The 15,776-nt window shown below is 45.3% G+C and overlaps 2 protein-coding genes and 1 non-coding gene across 4 annotated transcripts; 2 read left to right on the forward strand and 1 right to left on the reverse strand.

The window, feature by feature from the left end:
* Nucleotides 1–1,072: 1,072 nt before the first annotated feature.
* Nucleotides 1,073–6,549, reverse strand: KPNA2 (karyopherin subunit alpha 2). Its single transcript, XM_072351792.1, has 11 exons — nt 6,485–6,549; nt 5,726–5,837; nt 5,495–5,632; nt 4,965–5,053; nt 4,113–4,381; nt 3,361–3,455; nt 3,003–3,266; nt 2,148–2,381; nt 1,882–2,064; nt 1,628–1,777; nt 1,073–1,530 (listed from the first exon to the last, which is right to left on the reverse strand). Exons 2-11 carry the CDS (start codon nt 5,795–5,797, stop codon nt 1,438–1,440), a joined length of 1,587 nt encoding a protein of 528 aa, XP_072207893.1. The 5' UTR covers nt 5,798–5,837; nt 6,485–6,549; the 3' UTR covers nt 1,073–1,437.
* Nucleotides 6,550–7,721: 1,172 nt separating this feature from the next.
* Nucleotides 7,722–13,822, forward strand: C17H17orf58 (chromosome 17 C17orf58 homolog). 2 transcript variants are annotated; one of them, XM_072352007.1, is made up of 5 exons: nt 7,722–8,033; nt 10,456–11,076; nt 11,199–11,279; nt 12,445–12,636; nt 13,160–13,821. In XM_072352007.1, the coding sequence occupies exons 2-5, from the start codon at nt 11,001–11,003 to the stop codon at nt 13,345–13,347; spliced, it is 537 nt and encodes a 178-aa protein (XP_072208108.1). In that variant the 5' UTR covers nt 7,722–8,033; nt 10,456–11,000; the 3' UTR covers nt 13,348–13,821. The 2 variants fall into 2 exon arrangements, with proteins under 2 accessions (XP_072208108.1, XP_072208107.1); XM_072352006.1 differs by lacking the exon at nt 7,722–8,033 and adding an exon at nt 8,514–8,691 and having other exon boundaries at nt 13,160–13,822.
* TRNAR-CCG (transfer RNA arginine (anticodon CCG)) lies at nt 7,791–7,863 on the forward strand. Its single transcript has one exon. It is a non-coding gene; the product is annotated as a tRNA-Arg (tRNA).
* Nucleotides 13,823–15,776: the final 1,954 nt, after the last annotated feature.

Consider the following 15,776-nt stretch of genomic DNA (forward strand, 5'->3'; position numbering starts at 1 on the left):
AACATTATCTCCAGAGGACTGATAGAGGCAGAGCAAGTAACACTGAGACATGAACTAAAACATATAACATGCATTACTATACCTACTAGGTGCAAGAACTCTGACTGCAAAGCTTACTTGCTTTGTTCTGGGTCAGAGTAAAGCAGTGCAGTCAAAAGCATTAAATCATTAGTTCAAGAACATCTCTTATAACAGGAGAAACTTGCAACTCCCTTCCGATGTTATGTACCAGCAGTGTAGGAGTCTATACAGCCATGGTCTTCACTGCATGGATGAACTCCATACTTAAGAGATCAACAGAAACAAGGCTTTGCTGGCTGAGTTCCTTGATCCAGTATTGCAAGTGATTTTTCTCTACAAGAGTATTGCTGTTAACCATAAAAAGAGAAGTGAACGTGTACACAAAGGACCGATACCTCTTGTAACATTACCATGATCCAGCAGTACATACATGTGAGCTTAATTGACACTCAGCATAAATTAAAGCTATCTGAAAATTTGAGAAACTTATGCATTATAAGCTTGGCCCTGCTTGCTGTAGGACAGCCAATTCTTACTCCTATTATCCTGTTTATTCCTTAGCTGGAACTCTTGCTAAAACATACATAGATCAGCCACTTTTATATAACAAACTGTAGTAGCATTGCTTATAGTAAACAGAGAGAATGATACCTACTACTTCAAATGAGTCATTGCTGTAGTATCAGCACATAAAAATAACAGCATATTTAGGAAAAGCTATCATTTTAGGATCAGATATCTTTTGTGAAGAAATGAGGTGCATCCAAACCTGACTCATACGCAATTTAAGATAGACATGTAGGTATATAACTAACAAACCAACACAAGATCAGATATTATAAGGTTCCCTCTTTAAGCAGGTAACCGAAGTAACTTCTTTAAGCTCTAAGGACCTATGCTAGGACTGTCTGAATATACTTACCATTAATTAACCAACTTTGGAAACAAGTTTCACAATGTATAACAGCATTCTTACCATTACATACATCTTGATTCATGGCATTTACCATGCCAGCTCCCATTCAAGAAAGCAATTGACACAATTCAATTTGAGGTATTGTTAACACTTTATTGAACTTGAAATGAATCCTTAAAAGCTTACTCAGTGTTTTGATTGCAATATGTTACACAGAGCAAGGGGTTACAGAAAGAAGCTTATAATACCCTACTTGTATTCTTACAGAAGACAGATACAGTAAAAGGCCAGAAGACAGAAGTGAGAAGATGTATTTACAAGAATGTCAGAAAGAATTAACAGCTAAAAATTCACATATGTACAGCTCTGAACTGTTCAAGTATGTTTCAGTTGGCCAAAGTGCTAGAGATCAAAAAAATAAAAAAGGGGCTATTAAGACACAGAAGTGGCAGCCATCTGTATGCCAAGGGGCTTGTAGGTGGTTGCAGTGTATGCAGCATCTAGAAGTTGAAAGTATCAGGAGTATTGCCCTGAATTTGGAAAGTATAGCTAGCAGCAGTAGATTCTGGTACAACATTCTGGTCCTCCTCCTCCTAGAAGGAAACAAAGTTAGAAAGATCAGTAACATTTCAATCACTCAGTCAGTGCTGGAATACAAAAGCAGATTGAAGTTGTACAGCAGCCACTTACATCTGCTGAGAAGTATTTCTCAATCAGGGTGGCCGAGGCCTTGTACACTTGCTCATTCTCATGCGACTGAAGAGCTTCAATTTTGTCTAGACCTCCACACTCCTCAATCATGAGGCAAAGTTTCTCAGTCTCATTTATCTTCTCAGCAGCCTGAAAAAGACAATCATGAAGTAACATCAAAGGTGCATGGTATAACTACTGAAGAACAGCTGGCAGCAACCTGGACAGCAACTGAGTACACTGCATCCACATACCAGGAAGATATTAGAAACAGCATCCAAAATTACTAGCACAGTTTTGCTGTCTTTAGCAGTGAGGAGATTCAGTAGAGGTTCAACAACACCAGCCTGAACAAGATACACAATCTGGTCAATTGTTCCACCGCTCGTGTAGTTAGTCACAGCCCACACAGCTTCTTTTTGAGATTTGAAATCTCCCTATGAAGGTAAAAATAAAGTATTAGAGTACAGACCACAGTAATGGCTAAAGCCACAGCACAGTAGATGCAAGTTTTGTTTACCTTCCTCAGAATACCAATGAGATAAGGCACAAGGCCATGATCTACAACTTGCTGAATCTGGTCCTGACGTCCAGCTGTGATGTTGGACATTGTCCATGCAGCTTCTTTTTGAATGTTGTTTTTATGATGAGATAGGAGACTTGGAAAAACAGAGAGGGCTCCTGAATCAATAACAATCTGTGTCTGTTCATCAGTACCAGTAACAATGTTTCCTATGGCTCTCAGAGAAGGAGTCTGAAACAGATGTGAAAGTAGTACTTAGGAAAAAAAACAGTGTCATCTAAGCCACACTTGTGAAACAGCCATCATTTAAGACCCTCAGCTCCAGCCTTCTAGTTAGCAGCTCGATAATAAGACAAGCTTAAAACTCATAAGGAGGATTATATAGGCAGACATTAAACACATTAAGATGACATACCTTCGAGACTCAACTGCAAACTATTCATGACAAAGTTTAAGTATTGACGTAGTAATTATACTACTGATATGTATGATACTGATATGTATGTCACATTGTGCAAAAAGCCCAATTCTTAACACTGTTTCTGGAGGCAGTATTCCCAACTATAGTGTAGAAATGAAGTCAAGCTTTAAACAACATTGATCATTATCATCCTGGCCTGTGTGTTAGAGCCATTCATCATGTGTCAAGGTCACTCTTCAACAGTAGTCTATGCCTCATTTGGGATAGTTTTCAGTCAAGATAGAAGCTCAAAGCTTCTCAAAGTACACAAAACCTGGAACAAGCATCAGATTTCTGTATGTCAAGACCCTTCAGTTTAAATGAATATTATAACCTCAGTTTTATCCACAATTCAAGTCAAGCAACGACAACTTTCATGCCTGATAACTTACCACTATTGGCAGATCACCACAGCCCAGCAGTTTGACGAGCTGTGGCACCAATCCAGTTTTCACAACAACTTCTATCCTGTCATTGGAACCATCTGTTAGATAGGACAGTGCCCAGCACGTGTCTGCTAACACCTCATGATCATCATGATGCAAGAGTCGGACAAGAGTTGGAAGAATCTGCTCAATAGCTTCTATGGGTGGTGCAGGATTCTTGTTACGACACAAGTTTGAGAGGGTCCAGGTAACATTGCGTAAATATCCAGACTGCAAAACAGTTGAAATAAACCATTAACAACTGTTACTTTAGCTCTTTGCTCACTCATTAGCAATTGTACTTCAAGTAATGCTGTAAACTTACAGCCAGAGAGGAGAGATCAGGAACAGCTAGTAGAGTCAGTAGTGGTTCAATTGCACCAAATTTAATAACTAGATCCCTGTAGATAGAACCATCCCCTATAAAGACAATGAAAACAATAACCTGTTAAGGAACAGCACAGAAGTATGCATGTATACAGTCATGTTCCTTCATGAACACTACACATAAGGGCTAGATAAGAAATAAGTAAAAGGGGAAAATGAACTACTTTGATGGTTAAGTCTTATGCCAATAAAAAACACAAATGTAAGAAAACAATGCAGCTATAATATTATATTTTGAAAAATGGGATCCAACATCGGCAGATCAAGTAATCCTAAAACATGCATGAGAAACTTCAGTATGTTCATTGATATGAAAGTACTAACAACTGTTACAAAGCAAAGAACATTGGCAATCACATACACAATTACATGAGCTATTTGCTCCTCCTTCAGGTCAGTATACACAGGAAAACACACTGATATAGCTACTTAAAACTTGAATTTTAATGTGACCCATTTAATACAACTCACAGATTGCCAGGTTATATGTGACATAACATAAGCCAAGACTGAAGGTAAAGACTTGTTCATAGCATACACTACATTGTAGACCATATATGTACTTGAACATCACCAAGGTAGAAAGAGTTTCAAGAAGCTCAGCATGCTACACAAAGCAGGTCACTAATAACATTCTCTTATTTCAAGAGAATGGAATAGATTTGAAAGTTACATAGCATATTAACATACCTGCAATATTTCCTAATGCCCACACAGCTTGTTCACTGATATGAATGTGAGGAGAGGCCAGAAGTGAAATGAAGGCTGGAATAGCCCCACCATCTACTACTGCCTTGGTTTGCTCTGATGTGCCTGAAGCAATGTTGGTAAGTGCCCAGGCAGATTCAAACTGAATAGGACTACAGTCTGCTCTATTCAAGAAGGAGACAAATCTTGGAATCAAACCAGCCTGAATTATGTTGTCTATGGGGGGTTGCTTCTCTCTTGAAAGGAGTTTCCTAAGGAGGAATACAAACAGGAAGTGTTATTTGTGTCTGCAGAGATCTGCAGAGTCTGAACAACAGACAACAGTCAGTATAAAATAATCCACAACAAAAAACAAGTGAGAGGAAAGGATTAAGGTAAGCAAAATAAAAATACAAGAAGGGAAAATTCAGACAATCTACAGACTGCTTGAATACTAGCTGAAGTGGTGAGCGCTGTTTAGGCATGTCTTCATGAGAGGTTCTGTTACAGCTCCAGAATTAAACAGACCTGCAAGTTATAATATGCCCAATTTCATAGATATTGCTCAATAGACAGAAGGGTAGTGACTATCATGAAGTTATGTAAAAGGTTGCTAGGATTTAGCAACTTTAGTTTGGCACCCTGAACATTCGGAAACCACATGGTCTCTATAATATTGTGGCTAAAATAATTATTACTAAACATTGTATAAAAAGCTAATTTATGTGTTTGTTGAAGTACTGTCTGATGAGAGCCATAGTTGCTGTCCTTCAATGTTTAGGCTCATAAACCAAACCTTTGACCAGGCCTAGTTACTGACTTGCATGCAGAGCTGGTTACCTCTGATCTCCTTACCTGGCAGCTTGAGTAGCCTGCAATTGAAGCTCCATATTATTGCTATTAACTCCTTTGACTATTTCTTCAACAGACCAGTGTGCAGAAACCTGTATTAAAATAAAAGAATTCTATGAGCACTTTGCTGGGAGAGGTACACATCTCCAGAAGCCTTTACACAGTACTAGGGAGAGGCCACTGTTCAGTCATGTCCTTCAATAAACGTTATACCCTTATGTGACTCCAAAAATTCAGCTAGTTTAATTGAAAGTTACTTGCACTACTGAAAACATTGTTCCACATGACCAATACATAGAGATTGCAAGTTTAAACAACTGCCTGAACTCTTTACAAGATGTCTCTTCAGTAGCACAGAGAAGAGTAGTATTGCACATGCTTATAAGCTACTTAAGGATCTAAACGGCAGTTTATTAAAGTTATTATCACAGCCTTCAGCTGGTAATGCATATGTAACTGAGCAATGTCCCACAAGAGAAGAAATTTGCATTAGGATGACCACTGAAGTGTGCTTGTTCTGGGGACCTACTTACCTGATTGCTCCTATTTTCCTGAAGAGGAGAAGTGGCATCATCTGGAAAAGTGCTAACGTTTCTTCTTTTAAGCATCTGATCATCTTTCTTAGCTTTCCTCAGTTCTACATTGACTTCAATACGCCGCCTTCTCATTTCCTGGAGAAAACACATTCATATCAAGTTCTTTACTTATACAACTCTATTTAAAGTATTGATAGCTAGCTATAGTAGTTACATCTGAATACTTACTGTAGTATCTTTTCCTTTGTTTTTGAATCTGTTCAGGCGAGCTGCTGTATTGGTATTCTCATTAGTGGACATCTTGCTTAGAGTTCAGAAGACAAAGGAGGAGAAGAAAAGCCTGAAAACCAGAGTAAATGGTAAACACCAGAAGCTTATGTCACAGGAACACAAATTAAAGAGAGGTTTGAGTCCAAGAGAACAGCAGATACATTAATATCCTCTGACTAAAGATATTAGTAACACAAGCTGCCTTTTTAAAAACCTTAACTGTTATGGCAGCCTCTAACGTTAACAGAACACATTTTAACACCCCCTGAGCCACAAACATCACTTTCATTCCCATAGACAGCATTTGAGAACACAAAAGCTATTTAAGTCCTAAGGATGGATGGCACAGGCTCCCCGCCCACACCCACACCAGCCCCTCTCGATAAGAGCAGAACTCCGGCACCAGGAAGGTGAGCTCAGCACGTCGATGCAGCCAGCAATGAAGCAGGCCTCCAGGACAAGGCCTGCTACAAGGTGAACCACTACAGAAAAGCTGCCCTCCTCTCAGACACAGCTCCATCAGAACACGAAAACCCCTCCGGAAAGCGACAACCCCATCAGATTCATTTCTAGCAGCAATACCGGAGGACCGCAGAGACCCAGAAAGAGACCCAGAAAGCTCCGGAGCCGAGTACCGGCACGGCCCAGCACCCCCAGAGCGCAGCCCTCCCGCTGCACCACACCCTGCAGGCCGCACAGCCCCTTCCCGCTCCGCACCTCGGCTGCAGACCCGGCACACACGCGACCCTCCTGCCGCCCCAGCCCAGCACCACGCTGCCACTAACCCCGGCGGCTCCCGGCGGGATTTAAATTTCCCGCTCCCTCGCTCTGCCATTGGCCAGTTCGAGCCATAGCAACGTTCTGATTGGCCGGTTTGAAATGCGGCTCGTCTCGCGATGAAAGGGAGACGATCGTCACAGCCGCCCGCCCGCAGGCACTACAACTCCCGGCATCCAACGCGCCGCACGCGGGCACGGAGCCCTCGGGCCTACCGGGCAGGGCATGCTGGGACATGGAGTTCCCAGAGTGGGCTGAGAGCAACTCGTAGTACGGAGCGAAATAAAATCATACGAAGTAATACAAAAGTATGTTTAACCTTATAGCGTGCCTGGAAAATGGGCAGATTTGGGATCGTACAAAGCCCTGCGTTACTTGTGGGTATGATCCCAAGCAGGGAGACATGGCTGCCACAACCCGAGCGCTTCAATAGGGGACAAGGCAGGGGAGAGATGCTGCACTGACCCGACGGCACCGAGCAAAACACGTCGGTCAACAGAAATGGCGAACGGGGGAAACAAAGAGCGGTTTCAAAGTAGAAACGGAGCTCAAACAGCTGGCAGGGCAAAGGAGCGCAGCAGCCGTGTGCGGATGTGGAGTGACTGCAAGCAGGGCACCAAATGGGAACGCGGGGATGGGCGCTGCGGGGCAGGGGCTGCAGGGAGCCCGTTTGTGCGCCGCCAGCCTCGGGAACCGCCGCACGAAGGGCCCTGCCGCGTGTGGAACGGCGGCCTCAAGGATGGCGAGAGGGCGGGCAGCCGAGGGAAGCCAACGTGCGACTGCGGAGCGAGCGGGACGGCGGCCCCGCAGGGCCTCAACTGCGGCTGAGGTAACCGGGACAGCGGAGGGGGAACTGAGGGTGAAAACGCCGCGACCGCCCGCGGGAGAACGCTGAGAGCGGAGAGGCTGCGGGGCGGGGCGGCTCCACACAACAGCCGAGGGGCGGGAAGCGGAGCTTCGGGACACCGTATGGGGAGAGTTTGTAAGGGAGACGACCTCGGGAAAGGCGGCCGGCAGCGGAGCTCCTCAGGCAGCGACCGGCGCGAGGGAACGGCGCTGAGGGAAACAACGGCTGCCGCGCGGCACCGACTTCGGCGCGCGCGAAAGGGGCGGGGCCGAGGCGCGATCCCGCCTCTCAGGGCCGCGCGAGGCTGAAGGGGCGGAGCTTCGGGGAGGCGCCGCTGGGGGCGGGGCCGGGCCGCCGGGCGGGGCTCTTACGGCACGCCGCTCGCAGCTTTTGCCGGGTGACCCAGTGGCCTAATGGATAAGGCATCAGCCTCCGGAGCTGGGGATTGTGGGTTCGAGTCCCATCTGGGTCGCGTCGTTATTTTGTACCATCTCGGCGCTCGGATCTCCTGCCGGCTGTAGCTCGGAGCGCAGCGCGTCCTCCCGCACTCCTCACTTTTGGTCGCGGTGCCGGTGGCGGCGCTCCGTCCTTCCCTCGGAACAGCACCGAGCTGCGCGGAGCGGCCGCCGCTTCGGTGTGCGGGTGAGCGAACGGAGCGAGGCACGCGGGGCGCCCCGGGCAGCCCGGTCCGACTGCCCGGCTGACTGCCCGGCGCAGCGCCGTTATCCGGGCCGAGGGGCTCTCTCCGGGCCGGGAGGTGCGGAGCGGTGCGGCCGTTCCGGAGGTGTCAGCGGGACTTCGGTCCGGTAACGAGGTCGCCCGTTCCGGTGGGATAAACCTGAACGCAACGACCCGTGTCGGGGTTGACTCGGGGTGTAAAAGTTTTGCGCGTCAGCAAACGGGGATCGAACAATAAAGCGGCGGCTGCTGTCAGCGGGGCTTCCCCTTAGGATGGGCGAGAACTGCCGCCCGGAGCGCTCCCTCAGCAGAGGATGCTCCGGCCGCGTGGTTGCAGCCCCCGGGTTCCTCCCGCAGCGGGTGCGGGCGGGAGGCCGCAGCTTGGTGCTGCTCCAGGGGGCTGTCCGGCTGTCCCGCTTCCCCTTAAGGCTGCCTCTCATTAGCATGAATCGGGGGAAGGGCGTAAAAGACGGCGCTTCGTTTTGAGGCTGGGAAAAAAAAACCACAACAAACAACAGTAAAAAACCCCCAAACCAACCCCCAAAGTTTTACTTCACAATGACAGCCAAAGCGCTGTGGCTCCTCTGCTTTGTCATTAGATCATCTTGCAGCTCGGCGGCCGGTAAGTTCCACACGCGCAGCGGGGCTGGGGCACGTCTGTGTCTGTATCTGCCTGCGGTGTTAGGGGAGGATAAAGGCATTTACACTTGTTCTTGTAGCACTAATGACGTGAAGGCTCAGCAAAGAAACATTTCAACCCATCTGCGGGTTGGGAACGTAAACTGCAGTATTTGCTTTGTTGGGGTTGGAAAGCACGAGGAGCACCTGCCCGAAGCAGGCAGGCAGCTGGTGCCGTGCATCCAGGTGAAGTTTGCCTTCCTTCTGCATGCGGGATTTCTCCGTTTGCGTGTGGCTGTGCCCTTTTACTGTCTTTCTCTGCACTGAAAAATGCTGGACTTATCTAGTATTTACCCCCTGGAGCAAGCTGTCGAGAACAGACGTATATCCAATTTCTGCAAGTAAAGAGCATCTATTCCATAAGGAAGGAGAAGTCCTGGAGCTGATGATGGTGCAGTTGTATTTCTTAGGTTGCAAGAGGTGGACAGGAACGTGCTGGTGTAGCAGAATGAGGCTCAGCGTCCTGAGCAGATGGAGTAGGAAAAACCCATGACTGAGAAAGCTCAATAAGCTGACAGAAAAGTGCACTGATAAAAGCCAAATCTAAAACACCTGCTTAGAGCACAGGGCTTCATATGGGAACAGCTCCATAACAGCCCTTGCCTATTACTTTCTTTAGCTTGGACTTTTTCCACCCTTTTCCATGGGCATTCTTTTGACTTTACAACGCGGCCAGCCCAAATATCAGGGAATCTTTCCCATGACAGCAGCTGGTGAGAGCAGAGGGGGAGAAATGGCAGGGTCAGCAGCTGAGAGTCAGTTATGGAAGATAAACCAGGATGTTGTTCATCTGTGTAAGTCAAATATCCCTTCTCACACAAGGAGTCAGGATCAGCCTCCTACACAGTGCTAACCACAGGGCGAACACCCAGACAGAGGCTGTGTGTGGGTGAACTGTTCTCAAACTGGACAACTGAAGAGAGAGAACCTCAAGAGGCGATTTCTCTCTTCCCAGCATAAAAGAAAAGTCTTTTGCTTTGTGAGCTCTGAGCAATCAAGGTGAAATATAAACTGAGCTCGAGGTAACTGTCCGGCCGGCACAAACTGCCATTAAGCCCGTCCCTTTGTCAATGCAGTCCCAGACTCTTCCTGTCTTTTTCAGCTCTTGTCCTCTCAGCTTAAGAAAAGGCCTGAAATAATTGTTACTCAGCAGCAATAGCCGCTACCAGGCTGGGTCTGCTTGGACTCCCATACAAATACGGAGTGCAAAAATCAGAGATCCAGAAATGCGGATACAGATCTTTTCAGTAGCGTTCAAAGCTGAAAGCCGCTGGAAAGTCCAGATGACATTGTCAATAAGGCATCCCATGGATGGGAAAACCAAACAGTTCTGTTGTCATGGTCTTTTAAACAAGCATCCCAAACGGCAATGTGAATTTGGTTTCCTCAGATGCTCCCTGGAGATTCAGGCTTTTGAGAAATGGGTTTGTTTATAAGTCGTGTTTTTAATCTACAACAATAATAAAGTAAAAATGCAAATCTCCCTGTTTTGCTCACAGCTGCATTCTCTGTATCAGGCCTTCTGTGGCTGAATACGGAGGAATGAAGAGCTCTTGTTTGATCAGTTGAGCTGTCAGTTACACCATCATACAGTTGAAGGCCTCATTGGTGGAGCAGACACCCCAGTCTGCCAGCTACTTCCCATTCACACGGACATGTAGTAACAAACAATTCTGACTTGCTCTTTTTCTCCTTGTTTTTAACGTAGGATCCTTGCCCCGTGCTGAGAAAGCCAGCCAGTCTCTCAGCAAATATGTGTATAACTCAGCAGATGCTGCACCTGGACAAGCCAAACTACCAGCCTGGGCCACCGCTAGAGAAGATCCCAGCCAACGCCGGCTGCTGTCTGCCACCAACCTGCAGCACCCAAAACCTCCTGAAATCACCTCCCTCTCTTCAGACAAAAAGAAACGAACCAAGGCTTCTACAGAGAACAGCACGGGGCTGAGGAAACACCTCCTGCAGTACGGAGGGACCCTGCCTCTGGAACCGGCAACTGAGGGGCCTTCTCCCGCCTCCTTTGACTTGAATGAGGCAAACAGAAAGCAGGCAGACAGGCGGCTGGCTGAGGCTGCTAACAGCGTGTCGGCTCATTTCCAGCACGCAGCATCTTCCTATCATAAGATCACATCCTTCCTAGGGGCTCATCCTTTCCTAGACTCTGGAACAGCAGGGTCAGCTGACCCTGCTGTGCTGGATCATTTCAACCGACCAGGCAAGGTAAACCCCTACAAAAGCACTGAACTGCTGAAAATGATCAGCAAACCCTCCTGGGTCACCAACCGCCAGCCAGCCAACTTGCTGTACCACTTCAGTGTGCTGAAGGAAGGTAAGGGAGGAGACTGCTCTGGTAAGGAACACCGTGAGCTTTCCAAAGGCTGGGTGCCTTAACTTGGATAAAATATCCCAGAAGGGCACATTGCTGTCCCTCAGTCTCTGTGCCTGTTCTAGGTGCCGATATGGAGAAGGCATGTCTGACCGAGTGCAGGAAAGAGAGAGACGAAGTGGAGGCCTACTGCACAAGTGAATTTGGTAAGCTGGCTTCCACGAGCCACACAAAGCCAAGGCCGTCCTTGTTCATGTACTGCTTGACACTTAATTCTGCTTTTAGGGTACTGTTGCACTACATATATTAAGTAATCATTGAGTGTATTAAAGGGAGCCACCACAGCAATCTGTAAGAGCACTGTGACAATAGTACCAAGTCTAACATTACTTTCTCTGCCTTGGACCGGTGCTCTTTTTCCCTGTTTCCTCTACTTTCCACTCCAGGGCAGAAGACTCTTGTGCTCTTGTTGCTGATCTACAGAATTGAAGACCAGCAGTTTTCAATACTCTGATGATAACTGTTGTAGCTGTGTAACAGCCCACACTGCTTAGAACAAGTTTATGATTTGGGGGGTAAGGATGCAAATGACAATCATTAGTAACCCCATCAGCGTGCTCTCTGTATAATAGAGGACTCTTCATGACATTACTTAGGACTCGTGTCTTCGGTCCTTGCATCCATGCTGATGTAGCTAAAGATGTTAGAAAAGAACATGGTCGTTTCGTACTGAAGAGCATTTTCTGACTGAAATCTTTCCTTACACTTATGACGTCAAATAGCAACTTTTTCCCACAGTATTTTAAGAGATGAGCAAAATGCATGCCTCCTGGTAACAGATGTTTCCATTTGCACAATATAAACATGTTACAAGACATCTGTTTTCTCTAAATGGAATAGTCAGGAAGTGCTTTCTACAAACGTTATGTATTTTTACTATTATTATTTGTTTTACAACTCTCACGCATTCCTGTTGAACATAGGCCTTACAGTGACACAACCTTTGGACCTTTCAGCCTTAACAAAGAGCAGTCTTCTCCAACTCTTACACTGGGGAAGCCAGGTACAAAAAAAAGCAGTCTGAGCAAGACATCAGCCGAGTTCCATTGCTGTGATTATAGAGAGCAATTCTAAAACCATCAATTCATTGGGAACCTTGTTATAAACTTCACTTAGAACTCAGAGCTGCAAAGAACACAGATGTTAGTAAGTCACCAAATGTCATCATTTGAAGTAACTTTCAGATTTGCCAATTTCTGCACCAAGTAATTTCTGTGCTGGTATTTGCAGTATTTACGAGTCTTCACATTTACCTTGAGTTGCCACTACGATACGTAACCTGACGCTTCTTTTTCCTTGCCCTTAAAACAGCAGTGAATGGAATTGTTTATAACATGGAAAAGCTGGGGAGCGGAATCCACCTGATTACACTTTTGGTCAACACTGATGGACTATACAAGATGAGTCGCCTGTATGTTACTCCTGATGGCTTCTTCTTCCGAGTTCACATTCTAGTTGTGGATTCTTTCAACTGCAGCAGACCATGTCCAGACTTCAAACTTGGTAAACAACCCCAGTTTAAATCCACTCTGCTGTTCCTCCTGCATGTGGTGCAGCTTTAGGCTGCCTCTGTTCAAAAGGCTCATCCTGAGTTGTGTTATTTGGAAAACAAAAACTGTGCTTAAACTGGAGAGTTCTTTCTACCCCGCTTCTGCACCTTGGTCAGAGACCCACCTGCACAAAGAAATCAGGTAGCACTGCAGCCCTTCAACTTGATCCAGTTCAGAGATGATTGCAAGGGTTTCCAGGATTGCTTAAACAAAATTAAGTGGGAGCATAAGCTCTTAGTAAATAGCCCAGTGTTCCTTCTAAGTGCAGGGTTATCCAATAGCAGCATTTCCCCACAAAGCCTTCTGTTGCAATACAACACAGTAAATAATTCATGTGCAAGTACAACCCCGAGTCCCAGGATGTACTTTGCTAGGGTCTAACTTCTTGTATACTCACAGATCTGTTGTCCCTAAAGCGAGTGCAGTGAATGAATCAATGTTCTCTTCATAACACAGAATTCTCATTTCTCTTGCAGGCAGCAGATACATCGTGATGGGTCAGATCTACCACAAGAGAAGACAGATCCCTGCAAACCTAGTGCAGTTCCTGCGTGGGCATCTGAGGCCAGGGGATGGCTTGCTTGCAAGCAGCAGCAGCTACGTGAAGAGATTCAACAGGAAAAGGAGCCGCAAAGTGCAAGGGGCTCGCAGTAAATGTAGATAAGGCTTCAGTAAGCTCCTCCTATAACACAGGCTGCAGTAGAATTCACCTACCAGAATAAACATAATGATTTAGCAACAGTGGGAGTGTAGTTCTAATGATGGCTGAAATTGGTTGTGATAGCACTTGCATTTGTGCTGTAGCAAACGCTAGCTGAATGTTCTGACTAGCTACCTATATACTGTGAAACAGCACAGAAGTCCATCTACAGTAACTGGTCATAAACTTGCTCTAGCTTTTTTCAGAGCCACAGGCTATTGCCTCCTCTGCTATAACATACCCCTAATAACCTGTAGTGACTGTAAAGTGAAATTCTGAAGACATGGTTCTTAGGTACACAAGAAGTAATGGTACTTCCAAGCCCTTCACCTCAAACAACCCTTAGAGGACGTCAAATCTATAGAGGATGGCGGTTGTGTGTTCACGCAGCTCTAAGTGTTATATACATTTGATGCAAAAGAAACTAACAAAACCAAGTATCTTTTGTATTATGTTGCTTCTTTGAACAGCATTGAGTTTTCATATGAAGCTTACAAAGTAGTGTATTCATATACTCGAATAATTAACAACTAACTGAAAGCAAATCAAGTAACTACACAACATAAATGCCCAATTAGGCTTACAAATTATGGCAGAAGTTCATGCCAAGGAATGCAAAATGAGTCTGCAATTGCAAGCACATTTTGTATGCCTGGCTACACTGTCAGTGCCTTAAAAGTTCATCCTTAGAACTGCGTTCTGAATGTTATCTTCCCATGAGAATTATCAGTTTGCACTTGCACATCAGAAGTCATTGTGAATCAAAGATACAACCTTTTAGTTCTGTTAAGTGGTGGAGATTTAAGAATTCATTTATACAGACATTCTGCAAAGGGGATCTCTCAACATTTACTGCTCCGAGAGTCAGCAGTCACAATTTCTGAGTCTTTACAATACATTAATGAAGTGTTCGGGGGTCTCAGTTCATTGCTTTTCTGGGTTTCAGAAGATCAACAAATTGGATGTAAAGAGTATTAAATGGGAGCATCTCTTTGCTGGAAGGATCACCTACTGACTTTAAGACAGTTCAAATCTGCCTACTTCATACAGTGGAGTAGAAACATAACAGCTAATTACTGTTAGTGAGACAAAATATGCTTGCAAAAGCAGTAGCTCTGACAGTACTTGCAAACATCCCTACTAATAAGCCACTAAAACCTTAACAGCAACTAAAAGTTAATTTTATTTATTCATTTACTTTTCTTTTTAGCAGTTCTACCTCAGATAAGCCTGAAGCTCGGTTTAGGGTCACTGAGAAGATACGGAGCAGCGGATGTGGGATAAGTTGTGCTGTATGAGATACTTCTTGATCTGGAATAGGAGACAAAACACCAACAGTGAACATTGTACATTGTAGGGCGCAGCAGACCGTTACTGTAGGACATAAACTCACCAGTAGTTTGTGTTCATCTACAATACACCATCTCATTTCTGTAGCGTGAAAAAGGTCATACAGAGCATAACGTACATAGGTGGAATTTTCCCAAGACTTAATTAAGATTTGGCAGAAATGACTGTTCCTGGCAATGATTCAAAGCACCGGACTGGACTGAGCAGGGCAGGGGAAGGAAGGAGGAAGGGTTACATGTGCTTCTCCAGTTTCTTTGTTTCTATTTTCAAATGCAGTCCAGGGACTAATGAGCAAATCCCAGATCGATCATCTGCCCAGAATAGCAACTATGCACCCATCCCCACCTCCAAGACATTACTGTAATCTAAAGCAGGCAAAGCATGGGTGCAAAAACACAGCCAACATGGGACGTGGCCATAGATGTTATCTCAGAAGAGATAACAGTATACCAGAGCTAATGACATCCAGATCCAAAGTAAAAGGCTGGCAACTGACACAGCACCCACTGCTGCCTCAGGTACAAGTATTGCTCTAGAAGCCAGCCTGAAGAGCAGCGCATTCTGTTCTCTGTTTGCATTACAAGGTCATCTTCCTTCCCTTTCCTTCTTGGATGGCATTCCTTAAAATATCACAGCAGCAAAGCAACACACCCCTGCATTTCACAGCCCAACTGAAATACAGCTGACTCCTTATCAGGCCCATCACACACCACAGTATTGAAGGAAAACATTCTGAATCACATGCATTAACCACACTGAAATGAAGATATTACTTAGATGCAATAGAGGCTATGCTAAGTTAGATATCTCACAGAAAATCGTTTTGTTTCCCTCCCAGAACAAACATGAACATTCTGCAGCCAACACACAGAAATGCAGGTGTAGAGCAATATCGCCTTCCTGTCCTCCTAGATTATTCATGGCTTTTGGGTAAACTCAACTTCTTAACCAGCTTTAAATCCACGTTAACTGTTTCATGAAGTAAATTTAGGTCATAGGAAATTGATTGACAGTAGTCTGAGAAAGAAAAATCCAAGCTTGAA

Source organism: Excalfactoria chinensis, chromosome 17 (assembly GCF_039878825.1).
Source record: "Excalfactoria chinensis isolate bCotChi1 chromosome 17, bCotChi1.hap2, whole genome shotgun sequence".
Classification (NCBI taxonomy): Eukaryota; Metazoa; Chordata; class Aves; order Galliformes; family Phasianidae; genus Excalfactoria; species Excalfactoria chinensis.